The sequence below is a fragment of the Ambystoma mexicanum genome, chromosome 6q, assembly GCF_040938575.1.
Source record: "Ambystoma mexicanum isolate Mex_15411 chromosome 6q, UKY_AmexF1_1, whole genome shotgun sequence".
NCBI classification, from domain to species: domain Eukaryota; kingdom Metazoa; phylum Chordata; class Amphibia; order Caudata; family Ambystomatidae; genus Ambystoma; species Ambystoma mexicanum.
Genome location: NC_090937.1, coordinates 1402156224 through 1402177641, shown reverse-complemented (window position 1 = coordinate 1402177641; position 21418 = coordinate 1402156224). Strand labels below are relative to the sequence as shown.

General features: G+C 45.1%; 1 protein-coding gene across 4 annotated transcripts in view; it reads left to right on the top strand.

Annotated features, from left to right (window-relative positions):
* HTT (huntingtin) overlaps positions 1 to 21418 on the top strand; it is a 2905635-nt gene that overhangs the window by 1561448 nt on the left and 1322769 nt on the right. For all 4 annotated transcript variants that reach the window (XM_069632055.1, XM_069632053.1, XM_069632052.1 and 1 more), the window contains one exon: positions 13370 to 13486. In XM_069632055.1, coding sequence (XP_069488156.1) covers positions 13370 to 13486 — 117 coding nt within the window. The remainder of the gene's footprint in view (positions 1 to 13369; positions 13487 to 21418) is intronic.

Below are 21418 nucleotides of genomic sequence, written 5' to 3'. Positions count from 1 at the left end.
TTCTAAGAGTGAACAGTTACAAAAGTTCTTACTGATCTTGAATGTGTGATGCACTATTCTTAAAAGTATGGTTAACATCTTTTGTTCCTTAGCCACTGTTTTGCCAGTCTAAAAGAAAGTAGATGTAAAGGTGTTTTACTATCCTGTGATTAGGTTATGCCTCTTTACAAAAGTAATGTGTTGGTTTCACCAGATTAGTCCTGTAGGGTAATTGTATGATTGTCCTCCAACTGTTGGTATCACCAGGTTAGTCCTGTTAGGATAACTGTATGAGTGTCCCCAACTGGGTCTTGCTTCCCCTGACTTGCTGCTAGCCTGTTCTTAATAAGTCTACATTAGGTTATTGCCTATCTAGAATAACTATTCAGTAAAGTGTGACATTGGGTTTTACTTTCCACTTCATTGTGAAAAAGTATGTGGGTTTAATTTACCTTAAGTTAGCTGTGTGCCATCCAAAACAAGTTACCATAGTTATTGCTTACCTCAATCTAGAGTTCCCTGATTTCCAAAGCATCTGTAATTGTATATTACACCCTTAGGTTTTCCTCACCTGGTATAACTGTGTGTTATGACAAAAGTAGTTAAAGGTTTCTACTGCACCTAGAATAAGTGTTTCACTATTCACCAAAAAGTTTATTGCCTAGTTGACTGTTTATGTGATTTGTTCCAAGAGTAACTGTACAACTGGAAGGGCCTAGTAACCATTGGTCTTTTACTCCCAAAGAATAGGCTTGACCTACACTAAATGTGTATAACAAGGTTTTGTCTTCCCTAGAACTACTGTTATGTGTTCCAAATAAGATTTATACTTGGGCCTGTGTGCTTTCAAGTATAGTGTTGTGTTTTATATTGTGATTTCATATAATGTGTTAGTACTTACTTAACCCCTAGATTTACAATACATGGTGTTTCAGTGTTTCTTTGGATCATTTGTATTACAATTTCACTTGTACTGTATCTACTCCCCTCTCTCCCTCCTAAGATAAGCCTGGCTGCTCTGCCTACGCTGCCATGTACTCAGGTGGTACAGTCTTATACTAAGAGTGGAGTCTTGTACTGCCTCAGTTGAATGGTTTTGAAGAAGTGGGTAGCACTTCAAAAAAACTGTCCTAACAATAACTTTCAAAACCTCATTTCAAAATCTCCTCATATCAGTCACATAACAGATTTTTTTGCAGTTTAGAGTAAAAGAACACTGCACATTTCCCCAAACAAGAATCATCGAACAAGTGCGTGGGTAGGTCTGAAAAGGAAATGTCCATCAGATCTGGTATTGTGGCAAATCTGGACATTATTCTTGCCCTGTTCAGAGGAATGTCACCGTCACCCTGAAACACTGTTTTGAATGTTACTCGCAGTGCTACTTCATGACAGTCTCCTACTAAGCACTAGAATGGATTGTGTCCTTCCACGTATTCCTTATCTTTGATATTTCCAATATCCAGCTTTGCTGCTTTGGATTTTCATTTTCAGTAGGCGGCGCTGTAATTCGATGAATGTCAACTCAGTGTCCCTCGGAGGCCTCGTCTCGATGTTGACATCACCGTAGGTATATGTAGCACTTGCATTGCCCGTTGGCCTCAGTTCAGTTTTTCCGTACTTATGCTTCGGATGCCGTACACTTCTTTGATCATTTCTTTAATTCTCGAGTTCTGACGTGAAATGGCTTTGTCTTCTGCGACATCCACTCCTCGATCCAGCTTAAAAAAATGCCATGACTGTGGTTCAAAGAAGCCCGTGATGGATCCTCACAGGATCTGCCTGTGGTGCCTGGGTCGACTCATCCGTTTTAGGAGTGCGAGGACTGCCTATCTATGACGGCCAAACCCTGAGAGTGTAGAGTCAAGCTTGCGGCAGGTAAGACCCAAAAATACCCCTAGACTCCATCAAAACAAAAAACCTCAGACGAGTCGAGAACAGTTTCTCCTCGTCGAAAAAAGACCAAACGTACCCGGTCACGAAGTTGTTTGCACCATTCGTCGACCTAGAGACATGGAAAGAAACGGCGCCATAGATCTCCATCTTCCTCGTCTTCAAGTTTACTGGAACGTGTCGTTTGCCCCACTAAATCTAGTTCACCGGCCCATTTGGAAGAGTTTAGGTTCCGAATGTAAAGGGTTTTTGAGAATGCGGCCTTGACCCCCTCGACTACACCTAAAGGCCATGCTCTGGTCGAAAGAACTCAGAAGTACAAGAGATTTGAGTCTTCTGACCCGACAGCCAAGTCTCCTCAAGAGCGATCCAATCCCTCGAGTCGTGAAAAAGTCCCCCCAAGGACTGAACCATCGATGTCATTGACGCCGAATGTCTTGATTCCAACAGGATGAAAAGTGCGTCATCAGCGCCGATAACTGTGAAGAAGTCATCGACACCTCGAGCGTCAACCTCCTCGACGCCACGTGTCGAAGCCTTCAATGCAACCGTCGAAGCCATCGACGATACGTCGACAGTTTCAACATTTCCAGCTCCTGTGACAACAAATATAATTTCAACATCAGTTCAAAAGACTTGTACTCCTTTGCCACATTCAGATTTCTTCAAATACCTCTCCTCTATTTATGAAGATGCAGAGGAATCCCCTGATGAAGGTAGACACTTTGGGTTACAGTATGGAAAACCATCAGTGCTTGAGGCATTGATATCGGAGGATTCACGCATGAAAACCTTGCAAAAATGCCTTCATGAGGCTAGTGGAATAGACACCTCTCCAGAGGTTGAATTTGGCAGAGCAGACCCCAGTGACCTCGCTGAGGTAACATACAGGCAACTGATGTCAAGGGTTATGGAATACATGGGGTGGTCAAGACCTACACCAGTCTTTGAACAAGATGATCTTACCGATATCTTGGACAGAGGGCCACAAGAGGACCCAATTGTTCCTTTTCATCAAGCCTGACAAAGGCGTGTGGCTACTAATTGGGAAGCACCAGAGGTCATTCCAGCTGTAAATAAAAAGCTGACAGCAAAGTACAGAGTTTCAAGCTCTGAGCCTTTTTTACCTGTCCAAGCACCCAACACCAAAAAGTCTGGTGGTCAGGCGGCCACCTCCACGAGTAGGCAAAATGCCTATCCTACGATACATCTGGATAGAGACGACAAACGTTACAACGCCATGGTCAAAATGTTTTTTTCGCCCGGGAGTATGGCCTTGATGTCGGCCAATGCTACGTTCACGCTAGCAAGGTTCACACACACCCTTTGGGTGTGCATTTCTATCGTGCTTGACCATATCCCCAAAGAGGAGGAGCGAGATGGATTCCTAAACATTGTCAAGGATGGGAAAGATGCATTGTGTGAATGCCTCCAGACTGGCCTCGACTCTGTTGACAGTATCAGCAGAGCTATGGTGGCTAGTACAGTGATGCACAGATTTGCCAGGTTGAGAGTCAGTATTTGGCCAGACGTACAATCCAGGCTTCTCAACATGCTCTTTGGCGGCACAGATTTATTTGGACACAAAGCTGATGAGAGTTTGGAGAAGCTGCAAATTTCCAAGGCAGCCGCCAAATCCCTTGGGGCTGCTATAAGACGAACTCCAAACCGCCCCACAGGTACTCCCTGGAGGGGTAGGTCCTTTTGTCACTACTCCACATTTGGAAGGGGTAGAGGACAGCCAGCTTAAAGAGGACAAAGAAGATTCCCCCCGAGGTGGCTGGGAAGAGGTACTAAGAACCAAACAGCAGCGGCTGCCTTACCTTCAGGCACTGCGTCAGCCGCTTCAAAACCTCTCTGAGGACTTGATACACAAGACTGCAGTAGGAGGCAGATTATCACAGCATCTGACAGAATGGCAGGCTATTACTTCAGATGCTTGGGCATTGGAAACATTTGCCCAAGGTTACTGCCTCCCTTTTCTGCAAAAACCTCAGTCATCCACCGGGGAACAACTCTTTGAAAGTTCCAGACCCGCTCCTTATACAGGAGATTTTAACCCTGCTAGAGAAAGGTGCTATAGAACCAGTACCTGTAACGGAGAGGAACAAGGGTTGGTACTCCCTGTATTTCTAATCCCCAAAAAGGACGGAGGATTGAGACCGATCTTGGACGTAAGAGATTTGAACAAGTTCCTCAGGAAGGACTAGTTCAAGATGGTAACCCTTTTTCAGATCCTTCAGGCCCTCCAGCTTCAGGATTGGATGGTATCATTGGACCTTCAGGATGCTTACTTTCATGTGCTGATCCACCACAATCACAGACCGTACCTGAGGTTCACCTTTGGCGGTTCTCATTATCAGTTTCGAGTTCTGCCATTTGGGCTGACCTCCGCCCCAAGGAGATTCACCAAACTGATGGCAGTTGTGGCAGCAAGTCTCAGGAGAGGGGGAAATCACGTTTACCTCTACCTAGACGATTGGCTGATCAGGGCCAGTTCCCCAGAACAAGCCCTGGAACATCTCAGCTATACCTGCCACTCACTTCACAGACTGGGCTTCTCACTCAACTTGAAGAACTCCCACATGATACCATCACCAAGACTCCAATTCATCGGCGCAGTCCTGGCTGCATCCCTGGGAAAAGCCTCGCCACCAGAGGTGAGGGCCTAAGACATTCTGCAGATGGTGACCAAATTCCAGAATGCCCAGCATCTATCAGCCTTCGATTTTTTGTAAAGTTGCCGGGTCTCATGCCATCCTGCATTTTTCGGGTGTCAGAGGCTCACCTGAGAATGAGACCTTTCCAATGGGCTCTCGGGATCCAGTGGTCACAATTCTCAAGAAGAATGTCAGACCTCCTACAAATCCCGAGCAGAGTCTCACTGGATCTTCAGTGGTGGGCCTGTCGGGAGAACATCTTTAAAGGAGAACCTTTTTGGCAACCATGGCCAAAGATAACAGTAGTGATGGACGCCTCACTCATGGGGTGAGGAGCCCATACCAACGATTTGGCAATTAGCGGTCGTTGGTCTCTATCGGAGTCCAAACAATATATCAACCTTTTAGAGCTGAGGTCAATCAGACTAGCGCTGAAGGCCTTCCTGCCATCTGTACGAGGAAAGAATGTCCTGATAATGACGGACAACACAGTGGCCATGTGCTACCTCAACAAGAGAGGATGTGTAGGGTCACTACCACAGTGCAGAGAGGCAATGCAGCTCTGGTTCTGGGCAATACAAGAAGGAATCTCTTGCCGACAGTATTCCTAGCCGGAGAGAAGAACATGATGGCGGACGCTCTGAGCAGGCAGAACAGTCTCCCACGAGTGGGAACTAGCTCAGAAAGTCCTTCAAGAGTTCTTGACCCTTTGGGGAACCCCTGAAGTGGATCTGTTTGTGACTGGTGTCAACCGGATGTGCGAGCAGTACTGCTCAAGGGAATTTCCCCCAAGAGGAGCTCTAGGAGACGCGTTCGTGATGGACTGGGATTTGTCCACTCCTGTACGCGTTTCTGCCAGTGCCTGTGATTCCTCACATAATCAGGAGGTTGAGAAAGTTCAGGAAATCCATGATCCTAATTGCCCTGGATTGGGCCAGGAGGACGTGGTACCTGGACCCTCTGGACACATCCATCTGCCCTCCAATACGTCTTCCACTAAGAGAGGAACTTTTCTCGCGAGTGGAGGGCCGGGTTCTCCATCCGGATATCAGGACACTGAGCCTTCACCAATGGTTTCTGAGAGGCTGAGATACAAGTATTGGAACCTCCCGGAAGACGTAATGGAGATTTTGCTTTCGGCCATAAGGCCAGCCACTAAGTCTTTATAACGCTGCCGCTGGAATAAGTTCTGCAGCTGGTGTAGAGATCAGAATGTTGAGCCTTTTACATGTAATACACAGATGGTGTTATCCTTTCTATTACATCTGGCAAATCTGGGGCTCCAGATTGGTACCATCAAGGGATATCTGGCAGCGCTTTATATTTTTAAGCACATTTCAGTGGAAGTCTCTTACTTTAAGATTCCTCTAATAGTACAATTCTTAAAGGGACTTATTAATGTTTCCCTCTAGTGCAGTTTCAAGTCCCACTTAGTGTTAAACTTTTTGATGAGAGCTCCTTTCAAGCCTTTACACTCTTGTCCCTTAAGACTTCCTAGTCTAAAAACCATCTTTTTAGTAGCAATTACATCAGCCCAGGTGAGTGAGCTACAGACTTTATCCTGCAAGCCTCCTCATACTGTCTTTTTATAAAGACAAAGTAGTACTGAAAGTGAAGCCCACTTTTCTCCCCAAAATTGTCTCTGAGATTCATCTTAATCAGAAGATAATGTTACCATCTTTTTATCCTTCTCCGCATCCTGGGAAGGAAGAGGAAAGGCTTCACAGGCTTGACCCTAGACATGCACTGAGCCTTTGCATCTCCAGATTGGCAAGATTAAGACAGGATGACCAGTTATTTGTGGGCTATTCAGGTCACAAATTGGGACTGGCCATTACCAAGCAAATTATATCCAGATGGATTATACTAGCAATATCGGAATGCTACAAACTGGCAGGTAAAGATCCTCCAGAACACCTAAGAGCTCATTCGACCAGGGGCATGGCAACTTCATCTGCTTAAAAGGGGTGTTCCGATAAGGGATATAGGTGCAGCTGCCACATGGTCGTCTGTGCACACCTTCAGTAAATATTAGTTTAGACTCTTCCTCCGGTCAAGAATCTGTGTTTGGAAAAGCAGTGTTGCATTCAGTGCATACACGACCATAAAATATTCATACCATACTAAATTCTACTCCCTCCTTCAAATTACGCAAACTACTTTGGTTGAATACGTGGGGGGACACACAATCCTTTCGAAGAACAAGTTACTTACCCCTGGTAACGTTCTTTCGACTGGATGTTCCTCCCACATATTCCTTATCGCCCCTCTCAACCTACCACGCAGTAGAATCATCCTTGCGGTTGCAGTCTACGATCTCTCAGGGGGATTAACCGTCGAACACAAGATAAATGCTTTACTTGTAAAAACGGAACTGAGGCCAACGGGCACTGCACGTGCTACATATACCTACAGTGACGTCGATATCGAGAAGGAAGCCTCCGAGGGACATCGAGCCGACAGGCATCGACTCACATGGCCCCCTGCTGACATTTTATTTCTGAAGCAGCAAAGTTGGATATTGGAAATATCAAAGATCAGGATTACGTGGGAGCAACATCCAGTCGAAAGAATGTTAACAGGGGTAAGTAACTTGTTCTTTGGCGCAACAAAGTTACATTCATCCAATGTTCTTATTCCCGATGTACTTCCACCGTCATTCATCTCTTACAGACTTGACATTTCTCCCCACCTCTTGCCTAGAGCACCTCTCATTACTTTCTATTTCATTACTCACAAACTCAGATCTACTATTACAATCTTCTTCGTTGGGATCCACTTCCCCTCTACTCTCATTATCTCTGTCCTCTTTGGAACACTCTCCTAATCCCTTGCTTATTCTTTCCCTTATTTTTCTTTTTTTTATGGCGATGCCCATCCAGAGTACAGACGTAGCTCCATGGCTTTCGTTGTTAAGTTGCTCTTGATTAAAGTCTTGTACTTCTTCAATAACTCTTGCTGGGTGTTGTGTCTCCTTGATAACTATTATTTCAGGACTGCGGTCATCCCCTTCTTTTCTATCGGATAAAGGATGTTCTCTGCAGTGAGATGCACTTAAAATGTTTAAGAATTTTAGTGAACCTGTGTTTGTAGCCTTTGATAAGCCTTTGACGTTTTTTTGCATTGCAAACCAGTATTGTGTTTCTCGGCAAGGCTGACAGCCTGCTCGAAATCCCCTGTCGAGTCAGGTTGCTAATATTCATTGCTGGAGCGCTTCCTGTGCTTTCACCTGTTGCACTGCCCAAATTCACACATACTGCGTCCTTCCTTTCATAGTTGTTAACCTGGTCACAAGTTAGTAGTCGTTACCTCAGTGCCATTAGAATACTGTAATTTGATCTCACTTTCAATACTACAGTATCGTGGAGTCTATTGAATGATGTTAAGTCTAAATTCCGAGCAACCAGAGGACTACTTCCGACCTGTGATGAGTCCTGAGTGAAAGTTTCCTCCTCTCCTTGAAACTGCAGCGAAGTTCCTGCACTATGTCCTCTAGAAAGATGGGATTGCTCCAGTCTGACGGCCAACCATTGATTCAAACAAGTCTGGGGTGATGCTCAGCCTTTAAGGAGGGATCTCCAAGGTATGAATTTCATCTGCCGAACTGAGACATACCTCCATTACAGACATACTGGCATGTCTTTCAACGGCTCTAAACACTGGCCCCTAGATGTCAAGAACCCTTATTTGTATAGTTTCCTGAGCCCAGCACTAATGAGTCCGGATTTTGTTTGTACCTGCAGAAATAAATGTGGTTATCTTCTCTTGGTCACCCAGTTTGACCTTCATTCTTTCTGTACTCTGGTTATGTACCACTTCGTTGTCAAGAGGAGTAGTTTTGGTGGTACTTTAAATGATAACTTTTTGCTTTTCCTTGCATTATCAAGTATCTAAATTAAGCCCTTATACTGTCCATACGGGAAAGCACCCCCCAGCAGCTGGCCACTCTTCGCTCAAACTGTGAAGGGCCTATATGAGCAAATGGAATAGGAAGCTGCCCAGACCGTCACTTTTTCCATGCCTTTGTTTTTGCCGGTGACCCTTGAACAATAGTCCAAGGGTATTGGCTGCCGCGAACCTCTCTTCATTCAAACTGTGAGGGATAAAGTAAGCAGCTCAACGGAAATAACCCAACAGTCACTTCTTAAATACCCTATATTATACCCCATGTTGCCGCTGTTGATACTTGAACAAGTCTGGCCTCTAGCTACAAACACATAAGAGCGGCATCTCGATAAAACAGCTTCCAAAAACCTTTTACTCACCAGCATTCAAAATAATCACCATAGGTCCATCGTCCCTCGGAACGTGCTTCCCATCCTCGCCCATCCGCTGACTGCCGACTGCAGTCACTTCATGGTCTGCGTCACGGGGAAAGTGAATCTTAAAGGTTGGAGGCAGAGCCTTAGTCCGCTGTAGCTGCTGCACAGATAATGGTCAGAGACGAAACGGAGTAGCTCTGCCGACTGCCGCCACTTTACAGTCATTTCTCCTTCTAACACTCTGACAGTAGAGCACTGCATTGATAACTACAATAGATCCCCCAGAAATGAACAGTGGAAAGTGTGATTCCCACACTCTGACAGCAGCCCCAACTAAAAGAAAACTAATAGAACTAAAGGCTGGATTTGTTACTTTAACACACCATGGACTTAAAACACATGGCTCCATGCAACTAGAAATAACTAGTAGAAAGGGAATCCTTGATGATGTGAATATCATTCCTCAGCAATAGCAGGTGTGGTGCAAACAAACCAATTGGAGTCAAGAGAATCAGTAACGGTTGGGGTTTATAACTCTCCCATGCCACTTCAGGTGCACCTGTTGTGACCCACCCAAAGGGATCAGATAATTGCTTGCCATCCAGAGCAACCATGGCAGACAGAGAGAAAGAGAACCTGACCACTCCGACTAGTGCAAGTGAATGTGGAAATCAAAACTGATCCCAAAAATACCTTGGTACTTTTATTTTAATACTGTTTGGGCCAGGTGTCAGCTTTTGCAGAAAACATTACAGGCTTGTGGGATGAAAGGACTGCAGATGAGTCATCTGAACCTCCCTGAGAGTGTGCAAGATTCCTTTTACCATTATTTTTTCCAAATGCAACATTAGTGGAGAGATACATCGATGGGGGTAGGACATCCCAGCAGAATGAGCACCTCACTTTCAGACACTTTACCCTATTTTATCCCCAAACTGTTACATTGCTTCAGAAAAATAACCCTCTTTATTTCTTTTCTTAATTGGCCAGCAGGTGCCCTGTGATTTTCTGTCTTTAATGCATCAAAGACATAATACAAATTCCCTGATGAAGTACTGAGCCGGAATTCCTTTGCAACAGATCTTACATCTGTGATGTCTTTAGAGGGTCGGGGTGGGGGTCAGTTCTGCAGATTTTGTTAAGAGAGTGTCCGTCCTCATTACGATTTTGGCAGTAGCCATGCCGCTATTGCGGGATGGCTGCCGCCGAAATCAGGTCTGGGTCCGGGTTCCCAGAATGGGGAATTACCGGGCCATTCAGAGTTCAGAGGGCCCGGTAATTCCTCCCTCCATGAACCCTGGCCCGGACCTTCCCCATTACCATTTCAGCCCCCATAGGGCTGAATGGGAATGGGGGAGGGAGCAAACAACGGGCCATTACGAGCGGCCCGTTGTTTGCTCCCTGCTCCCTCTTCCCCTCGCGGGACCACGCCTGTTTTGAATAGGGGTTACTTACCTGGTCCCGCAAGGGGAGCTTGTAATGAGGCGGAACAGGTTTAACGGGTCTGCCTCCTTTAGCGGAGCCCGTTAACCTGTTCCGCCTCACTTGTAATGAGGCCCTGTGTGGTGTTCCCTACTAGTAATAAATGGAAAAAAGTAGCCATTTGGTGGTGGAATTGTGTTTTCAACCATCTTCCTTAATGAGCCGACTGCAAAATCTAAAGCTTTACTAGATGCCATGCTTTATTTATCATATATATGGATATCCAAACTATGGTCTGTTCTGGTCCATTTCTCTCCAGCTCCATCAATGCTTGAGTAGTCTAGCTAGATGTTAAAGTCGATATAGCTGCATGGCTCCTTCCTTACAAATAATTCGGATACTTCAAGGAACATTTGTTGAAGACAGAAGCAATATTCACTTGGATGTTATTTGGCCTCTGGCTGATGTATTACAATGTTTTTGTTTTTATTATTTAAGTGCAGCCGTTCTGTAAAAATAGCTCAGCTCCTAGAAAATGTTCAGGTATGTATCTTTGTCTTTTTCCCCCCATGCTTCCAGACATGAATGTTAAATATACTTTTTAAGGTTGTTTTTCCCAGTTTGTGACAAAGCTGCTAATAATTACATCTATAATTTGAAGCAACAGTTCTGTACGATCTTCACTTATAAGGCCTGCAGTACCATCATGGTTACCTTTCGTACCATCTTACATGCAGGGTAGGAGGCAGAAATAAGTGTGCAGTGGGCATTTGCCTACTAATCTTCAAAATGGCAGTCTTATAAGACATTTGGAGCCTCCAGATAATTAAAAGGATCTGCTTTGCTATTTATATAGTTTGTTTGATTGACATTACTTTCTGCTTAACTACCAGTTACATGAAAGTGACCATCATACTGCCATGTTGATGTACACTGGTTATCCTATCTCTGTTGTATTTAATTTGAACTAGTTTAGTAAAAGTGCCATACTCCAAAGCTGTCATGTAAGTTGACTGCAGGATGTAATTCCCATAACCCTCCATATTTCAAAATAAGAAAGTTCTTTCCTGCTCCGGCTTAAAAAGGGAACTGTTTTGGCAGCCAATTGCAGTGGCGTTCATGATAATGTCTACAGGCTAAATGAAGGTGTTTTCCTCTTGGTTTTGATTGATCAGGCTCAAGTATGTGAGGATCCTGTATACATTTTTACAAAACGGTTTGAAATGTACACTCTATGCACCTTATTCTGACTTCCATTGCGTGCTTGATATGATATGGCATTCATAACGCGCCTATACACAAATATTTCAAGGCGCGACGAGGCAAGGGAAGGGGAACAGAGGGAAGACAGAGACGATGATCTTACAAGGCCAGGTGACATTGAGATCACACAGGGGAGGGGGGGAAAGGGAAAGTGCGGGAGGGAAGGGGGAAGGGGGCAGTGCAATACATAGGATCAACAGTAATAAATATAATAAATAGAAACAATAGGTACAAGTGCGGCCAGCTAGTGGCAAGTGCAGGGGTGAGTGCAGAATTCAAGTGCTCAAGGGGACTTTAGGGATACAGAAACAGCCCCCAAGTGCAGGGTTTGCCTGGGAGGCAGTGCAGGAGTGCAGCTGGAAGGGGAAGGGACCTGGGCCTGAGATCGGAGAATAGCCAGGTGACCAGTGCAGTTTCAGTCAGGAGTTCAGCAGGTGAGAGGAGGAAAGAAAGCAGAAGCAAATAGGAAGGTCTTGGAGTTGCAGGCAGGCTGTTCCAGAGGGAGGCCCCAGCCGAAGAAAGAGAGCTACCACCAACTCGTTGCTTGGAGAAGCGACTGACCCTGAGGAAGTTGGAGGTGGATGAGCGAAGAGCTTGAGACAGAAGATATTTAGGAAGAGAGAGTTAAAGGTATTAAGGCCCCAGGCCCCAGAAGGCCTTGTGGACAATGCAGATAGTTTTTAACTTAATCCTCGCAGCCACTGGGAGCCAGTGCAGAGATTTCATTCCTGGAGAGATACGATCCCTGGGCTTAAGGCCAAGGACAAGTCTCGCAGTCCTGTTCTGGATGAGTTGCAGAGGGCGGAGAGCAGGCAGATTTAGAACAAGGCTGTTGCAGTAGTCCAGCCTAGAGAGAACCAGAGAGCTCTGAAGACAATGAGCTTTTGGGAAGGAGAGGAAAAGAAGAATACCTCTGAGGAGATGCAGCTAATAGTGTGACTTCTTAGAGACGTCAGAGATGTGAGGAGAGTGTGGAGTCGAAGAGGACCCTGAGGTTGTTAGCCTCACAGGTGGGAGAAGGAGGAGGGCCAAGAGAAGCAGGCCAGAGAGCAATAGGAAAGGAGGGAGCAGGTGTGCCGATGAGGAGAAGCTCAGGCATACTGGCTTTAAGGCAAAGATTGTTGCCGGCACACCACTCCTGGATAGTGGACAGACAGACATGAGAGAGAGAGAGAGAGAGAGAGAGAGAGAGAGAAGAGGTGGCGGAAGGGAGCCTGAAAATGAGCCGAGCTTGGCCTGCATTTCTTTCTCGCCCCATGTGTTTCTGTTAAATTAGCAAAATCCTTTGCCTCCTGTGCAGTCCCATTTGTAATATGAGTTGGGCCTTACTGTGGGTACGCCTGCAAGCTTTGTAGAGGGATTGATGTTCTCAATGGGAAGTTTTTTTGCACATTAGCCTAACCACCTTCACAGCCATTTGCTTCTTTTCAAAAGTGCACATGGGGAGAAATGTTCTCATCTTTCTGTGTACTTTGATTCTGCTTTGTGTTGAGCTCTAAATGCACTTGGAAAACATGCCTTCTGTATTATAAAAAGGTATTAATTTTTCTGAATGTGGTCTGGAACTTCCATTTCTTTGCTTCTTGCACATAGCAGAATCTCACCAGACTACGCTTTGAGCCCAGCTGGCACTACTCAAAGGTCAGCCAAGGGTACAGTTCTTGCTACATTTGTGATGTCACACCCAATAATATTTGTGTGTGAATTTTGGACACTCCACCCCTCTAAACCTGTCTGATTTCTTGCAAAGTTGTACATGGTGTACATATTCAATCTCTAGGCTTTTTGAATATTTATATAAATAATTCATCCCTGTTTAAGGGCAGACAAGTTTGTAAATGGGATCTACTTTAACATATTTCATTACTTATTGCATATTTTGTTTTTCAGGTACTGGAAATGTTTATTCTTGTATTACAACAATGTCACAAAGAGAATGAGGACAAATGGAAACGGCTGTCCCGACAAATAGCTGACGTCATTCTTCCAATGCTAGCAAAGCAGCAGGTGAACTTTGTAGAAAATCAAGATGTTTTCAATTCTGGTATATGACACCATTATATATGCTGCAAATGAACATCGCCCTTGTTGTGTTATTTCTAGTAGAAATTGCTTCTTTGTTTTCTCATTTTGTTCTGTTACAATTATGTTAAGCTAATTGTGGCTTGTTGTGTGTAGTGCAATATTTGATTGTGCTCTTCTAGTAATTTGTTTAAGCACATATAAAGGGGATTGATTGGGTGAGGAAGTTCTACAATCTGGTGTTACGTATACATAGCATATTTGAGATATGATTTAGACACTCTGCAGCTCTTCAATATTGTCTGCAGGACTCCGGATGTGACATCATGGGCAGTACATATGGAGCAGGCTTACCCCCATGACCTCAGTTCCTCCTTTATGCTTGTTCAGCACACTGCCTCTATAAGACGCCAGTGCTTCACATCAATTTGACCTGATTCATGTCTTCCCCGAAAGACCTCAGAGGTTTTTGAGTAACTGTGAGATGTGCATGTCTGTGTAACAAGCAAAATCTTTGATGATTGGGTCTCAATGATGACGTCGAAGAATGTAATCATTTGAGTTCATGCATCCTAAAGCCCTAGATGCCTTAGGGCTTTGGCGCTATAGAAATGTTTTAACATAACAAGGGAGCTTGCTTTTCGCGCCTTGAAACACTTGTGTATAGGTGCGTTATAAATGCCATATCATATCACTGCTCTCCACAGGGCCGTGAACAGTGCTAAGGAGGACAAAAAGTAAAAGTACTGCCAGAGGTCCCGCTCTCACACTGACCACTTAAAGTGCCACTCTTCAGCGCCCTCCAGGAAGCTCCATTGCCACTTCTGCTCTATGGTGTCAGCCTTAGATTTCCTAGTGTAGGTATTGATCACCACTAGCTCTTTTCCCCCACCCTGCCCACTCCTCCAAACCCCCCTCCAATGGAGCAGTGGGAGGTGTTCTGGCTAAAAAATGACTATTTGACACCACATAGCTGATGGTGGAGAAAGGGCCCACTGAATCTTTCTATGCTGGCAGAAGCACCCCCTTAGTCTGCAACCACTAGCATTTGCGCTCGTGCCAAGCCCCCATCTTGGAGATGACTCCAAATCTAAATTTTACTTTAGGATACAACAGGTTTTTGATGAGGAAGGTGACCAGATCCATTATGCGCTAAAATCTACAGCGTTTGGCAGATTAGAGGACTTCTCTGAGGAATTCCGTAGTCAGGAAGGTCTGACAAAGTTTCCAACATGCCGTATGTCAGCACCCTTTATACTTTGTGAGCTTCAATTCATTTGGACGGCCTATGAGAAACCCAAGGACCATCACCAAGGCTGATCCACATTGCAGTACCTCTCCTGGAGCATTTCTCCCGGCACCTCAGTGTCTGCTCACCGCCATGCGTCTGGTCAACAGGGCTCACCTCCAATTGCCTGTTACTTCCAGGCTTGCCGCTTACTGAACGGGTTTTCTGCTTTCAGCTCACACCGCCGTTATGGTGCCGCGTTCGTTTCAGGAACCCTTTCCGATGGGCCCAGAGCTCTTATTACAGCTGCGCTGCCGGCCTCCACGGTGACCCAATCACTCAGCCCAGGGAGTGCACAATGTGCACGTCTCTGTCACTTACTGGCCTACACTGGGTCTCTGGACACTTGCCTATGTATCACCAGGGCCTCGGCTCTGCCAGTGGTGCTGCGCTGCTATTCCCGATTCCTCTGAGCTCGTCACTCTTCTGCTGCCAAGCACGCTCTTTGGGTTTCAGCACACCTGCAGCGGTCTTGCAGGACTCAGCATGCCAAAGATCCGCTGTGCTGCCCGTTCTCCACCACTTCAGCGTGCAAAACACCTGTCGACCACCTTAAGCACTGCCGTGCACAAGAGCCACTCCGATTAAGCTGTGATTCCTCAGGGTTCTCAGAATGGCTGTATTAGGCAGCAATGTTGGGCGCCTGTAGTCAGGGACAATCTTTTTGGTGCCAAAGCAGAGAGTGGCTTGAAAAATTAAAGGCATTAAAAGTTTGAGGTGTCAGTAATGTGAGGCGGACAACTGTTTGAGGATTTTTCAACACATGCTTTTTTATTCTTAAAGTAAATATATGCAAACAAACCACTTTCCCTACTCTGCTGAGGATTTCCCTGCCTAGCCAAAGCTAAGGGAAACAATAAAGAATAACTGGCCCTGACACTAAGCAACAGAATACACAAAGGAAATATATGGCAATGCACCATCATATGAACAACATTCACAGTCTCTGAATAACCTTTATAATGTTGTGGGTGATTTCCCTTCCTCAGAATTCAAGGTAAGGTCTGTTGGTGGTGTACGAAAACTGAAGGTGTATCACTCGCTAGTACCCGGGAATCTGTCATCCATTTGGCCAGGACACTGCCATCGCCTTTGGATCCAGTTCCTGGGGGTGGGCCAATGCGGGAAGATCACCTTGGTGAGGGGTAATTGGGGAGTCGGAGTGGGACACCGGATGACGAGACACGGTATCCCCTTCCCTGGAGCACCTTAATCCCATCCTACCAGGTAGGATTCTTAGGAACTCAGCCTCCCTGGCCCCCTTCACAACATGAACACTTTCTCACGGACAGCTCACTATGAGAGAAAACGGAATAACACCTGAGCCGTATATCTGACATATCCCAATCAGAAAGTCAGGCAGGGTCAGGCAATTACTGATCTTCACACACACCAGACTTCCATTACATTTCCAAACGGGGATAAAAGGCGGAGCACGAGAGCACACTCTGAATGAGGCAAAGCACACGAGGAAGCAGCAGTTCCTTGATGGCAGTTTAACACGAGGCCAAAGACGGCAATACAGGAGGGGATTGCAAGGAGGGAAGTGCCCTTGACCTTTTTCGACAAGGAACCTTAATTTCACAAAACCTAGAGAATAGAAAGCGTAAGACCAGGAAACCAGGCTGAAGAGTCCTGCATTGTGTGTCAGAGGTATCCAGGGCTCTCCCGCGTCGATAATCAATGCTGGGAGAATCACCTGCTGCCGTGGTACTGTCCTTGGCTCCTACAACAAAGCAGTGCCAGTGAAATCAACACAGCCGGTGAGTTGGGGAGGCCGATACCAGACAGGTCTGTGTTTGAAGGAACGGTTGCAAGCAGCAACATTGTATGGTGAACCCTGAAGCGAACAGTAAATGAAGCACATGTGATGACCAACGCAAGTAAAATTGGACAACCGATGAGTGACTGAACTTTGAAACCAACCACGGTACGATAGCTTAGAGTGGTCTGGCACTGCGTGCATGCTCATTCAAAGGTCTCTGTAAGGTATCCAACTGAGAGGCAGCAAAAGAGTGATAAAAGATTGTGAATCGAAGTGGTCCCGCAACAGGTCAAGCAAAATCCTGTGCACAATCGATAGACATCGATGTTAATAGAGTAAAGAAAGTTGATGACAAAGTAGATGTATTTGGTCTGAGCCTGAATGAGGGTGATCAGCTGAGAGTTTCTGGTTAAAACAAAGGTTGTGTTAAAGTAAAATAAAATTTGTCCGAACTCGGCAGAGGGCCAATGATTAAATATTGTGTCTAGGTGGATCTGAGCGTGGCTAAGGGGGATCCAGGGTGAGAAATTGGATGCATGAAAATCCTAGGAGCATTGTGGTAAGGGGGATCTCAGTCCGACTGAGGGGGGATCAGAGGTGAATAGTGAATCACATGAGAAATTGAATGCTTGTGAAATCCTGAGAGCAAAATAACAAATTGTTTGTCGCATCCGGCCCTCTGAAAGAAGAGACGTTGCTAGACAAAGCAATTGGGCATGGAAGGCCCTGATGCTAATGTTTGTACTGCACCCTCGTGCTTGAGAAGCCAGAGACTGCTAAGCTCGAGCGTGCCACTTTGTCCCATGCTGAAAACGTGGGAAGAGAGGCCAATGGCCTGAATATCCTGACATATCATTTATTGGACACTTCTTTCTTTTACATAATATTGTTTCCCACACTATTTATAATTAGAGGTAAGGATTGGCAATAGTTATTTTTAGTAAAGGCCCTTTTATTTTGACAAAACACACTAGGACTGTGTTATTATTATTTGATGGTCATAGCTCGCTCCCAACTTTAGATTTGGGATTAGATAGGTGTTTTTGAAACCTTTTTGAAGTTAAATAAAACACTCTTGAACTGTGGTCCCTTGTGTCTGTCTGTCTTACGGTTGATACCATGCCTTCCTTACAGTGTTCAACCAAAGAAAGAAATGTTTCAAAACAGTTCTTAAAATTTTTAAGTCAGTGTGCCTAATTACAAGTTTTCCCGTCTGGTATCAACGGTACCAGTAAGCTTGCTGGTACCGTTGTGTCCGGTCCGGCAAACTGAGTTCTGTTTGTGGGTGCCTCCTCGCCCGCCAGGTCTGACCTGGCAAGCGTACCGGCACCCGCGAGCAGACACTGCTGGTAGCACCGGCACCATTCTGAATGGCGGGCGCCGGTGCTACCAGCCTCCCCATTCCCATTGAGGCCTATTGGGCTCAAATGGGAATGGGGAGTAAAGGTTTTCGGCCCCTGGCAATGGGGAAATAAGGGTTCGTCAGGGTTGTAATGGCCCTGTATTTCCCCATTGCCAGGGGCCGGAAAAATGTGTACGTTTGGCGGCAGCATGACATTTTTACCGGCAAGGCTACCGCCAAAATTGTAATGAGGCCCAATGATAAAGTTTGTTAACCAAAGTTCCAATGATAGCAAATCTCTTCTCCTTGGTGAAATATCCACTTTCCACTTCCTCCAAATAGCACCAATGGTAATCCTGGCCATGATGCGTTGTCACCTCTTTAATAAGACTTTAATAAGACTTTTGGAAAGAAATGCAATATCCACCACTACCAGTGATACACTGTTCTTGGTTAACAGTATGTTCTTGATTGGTTTTAAACTTCACAATGGTATATTTGCCAGGATGACTTCTTAGTGCTGCTGCTTCCACTTGAACAACTTAATTTCTACTGCATTTACCACGAGAACAGTCGCCTTTGTCTCACAGTACTCCTCTTGGTTTGGACTACTATAATATTGCATCTACTGACAACCAGATATACCACCACAGCTCCAGTACTTTGGACTACTACTACTGCAGCTTTAGTGATTTGTACTTCTAGATATACTTCAACAAGATACACTTTAAAGTACTTCAACAATGTCAAGTAGGCAAGAGACTCTTCCTCTGAACAACTCTCGCCAAAAGGGTCAGCCTCTTTGTCTCTCCTGTCTGTCTGCCACAATAACAACCTGGGTTTGCCTTTGAGACTGACTTCTCTCTGTCTTCCAGTGTCTCTGGGACTACAGGTTGGGTCAACTTCAAAATAGTCTTTGCAAGCAGCCAGATCTGCTTCCCCAACTTTGCCTGTACATTTCTGCCAGTTATGGGCCCAAATATTTACCCAGAAGTCTTGGTGCTACTCTCTCAGCTTCAGGTAACACATGCACACTTGTATCCTAAGCCAATTGACAGTTATTAACTTCACAGTACAGTTAGATTACTTTGTAACTCTGAGAAAGGCTGGTTTCAGTGTTAATATGGGGAGACTCTTGGCTCTGGCAGTGCTTGTTCTCTTCAATAGTTATAACTTCTTCAAATGAAAGGTATACTGTGTTACAGTAAAGAATATCATTCAGTCGACCAGTTCTTGATAAAGTCTTTAAGGTTCATCGATTGATATTTAATAGTATCCCTGGATTAAAGTGAAGGATAGAGTTCAGTCCTCCTTTGGGAATCACAATTGCACACACGTAACCACTCTTTGATGTAATTTCCACAAGTAAGATTGTAACGTGTGTATTGTCAGAGTTAGGTAATCCGTAATGCTATTAGCAGTGTTCTCTCTCCTTAATTAGGGACACGCAACCACTCCTTCAAGCAAGAAACAGTCTTCTAACAATTGAACAATAGGTTTGACCAACTTTGCTTCTCACACGAGTACAAGGCCTTCTGCGTTATACGCGAGTGCTACATTTCCATTGTTTAGGTAGTTTTAAATGCAACTAACAACTTCTACTCGCGTAAAGTCTTACATGAGTTACGAGGAGGCTGGATACTGTTGCTGGTAATGCTCTTGCAAAGTGTTAGAACGCTGTGCTTCACTCACCAACCTCTGAAATACTGTTTCTGCGGGTTGCACTGCTTTCCTTACTTCTGGCTCACTGGGCACCCAAACCTTTCTACAATACAGGCGTCTGGCCACACACTCAGGGAGCCCCTCTCACTCCTAAGACCCACGGCTTCACAATGGATTCTTGCGCCAGTCTCCTGCACATCACCAGCCCGGCAATCACAGCAATTAGGCTCACATGGAGACAGACAGCTCTCCTGCAGGTCTTCCACTGTTCAGCCTCTGCACTTTAGAATTTGGGGAAACAGGACCCTCTACTTGTTCTTCCCCTTCTGCTTGGTGTGCCTGCCTCGTACTTTCTTCCTTCTGCTACAGCTTGCATTCTAGTCACAGTTCCAGTTCCTTCCACTCCTTCCAATTGCATACACATGTAGGGTCCTTTTATGCCTCTGAGGTTCCTGCAGGTGTGGGCTGTTAGGCTTAGTTACGTGACCACTGCTACAACTTGCCTCTTAGGCCCTCTTCCTCGTCCCATTACTTGTGGGATTACGGGACTTGTAGTCCCCTTTAGTAACGTTAGTTCTTTCAACTTTTGAGTTATTTTTAAGGGTACATTTTGTTCCCTTAAACTCATTAAAAGATGGACTGTTATGATTAGTTGTTACAGAATAGTACATTGGATTTAAGGTATTTTCTCTAGATCCTTTTATGGTAAACCTTAGAGAGTAAAGAGGGTATTATTGCTTAACAGATTTTTATTGACAAGGTTTGCTCAGATTTGGCAGAACTTGTACCCCGGATTGCTGATCTTACATGTGAATCAGGTACACTATAATGGCAATATGCCATCACCTGTTTTTAGAACCCAGAAAGGCACATCCTTTCAGAGGAGCAATACTGTGTTTCATCCCACAGGATCTCCTCACCACCCTGGGCCCTGTCTCCTCCCAGGTGATCCTCCCACAGTACAACACCCCAAAGGTCAGGATCAGGTAGCGTCTGCCTTTCCCTGGCCAACTGGGAGGAGACTTTAGGCAGGATTTTAGTGAGGGATCTGTAGGATTCTTCACAAAAGCCACTGCTAAGTTTCCTTTGTTAACAGTCTATAGCAGCCTTTGTGCTTTCTCCACTAGAGGGTGGTCTTTTTGCTCTATCACCTCATCTGCCCACAAGGGTCAGATGTCTTCTGGCAAGCAATAGCAGGGGTAGTCCATCTCCCCTGGTTGAGTAGAGTGAAAGGAGCACGCACACAAGCAATGTTTCCATCTCAACTCCCCTCCTCACTCCACTACAGATGAAAGATTCCTTCAATTTGGACTCTCACCAGTATTCTCTGGTTTGGGTTGGTTGTCGCTGTTAATCTTGGAGAAGAAGACTGGGCCTTACAAGTTACCTTTTACTCGACCATCCCTCACCCTGCACAATCAATTCAAATTTACCCTACAAGAAAGCACCACAGCAATAGACTTTTTGTATCTGCACTTTTAAATAGACTATAACATCCATAGAACCTTATTTGGGAAGCCTACAGCAGTGAACAGCATCCTTCATGCCACAAGCAATCACTAGAACCATTTGATCTCAAATATGCCATATGGGGAACTTCTAAGGATTAGAAGAAATTGTACGAACAAATTGGAATTTGAGAAACATGCTCAAGTATCTATTCGCAAATTTCAGGACAGATACAAGAAAACTCTAACAAAAATATACCACAAGACCGAATCAAGAAACGGAGTAGATTGGCTCACTAATAAACTGCAATCTAGCACACCGGCAGAAAACTACAAAGTAAGTTTCACAACTACCTACAGCTCAAGCATACAGCCTGTTAGCAAAATTCAAGCAAAACATTGGAACATCTTG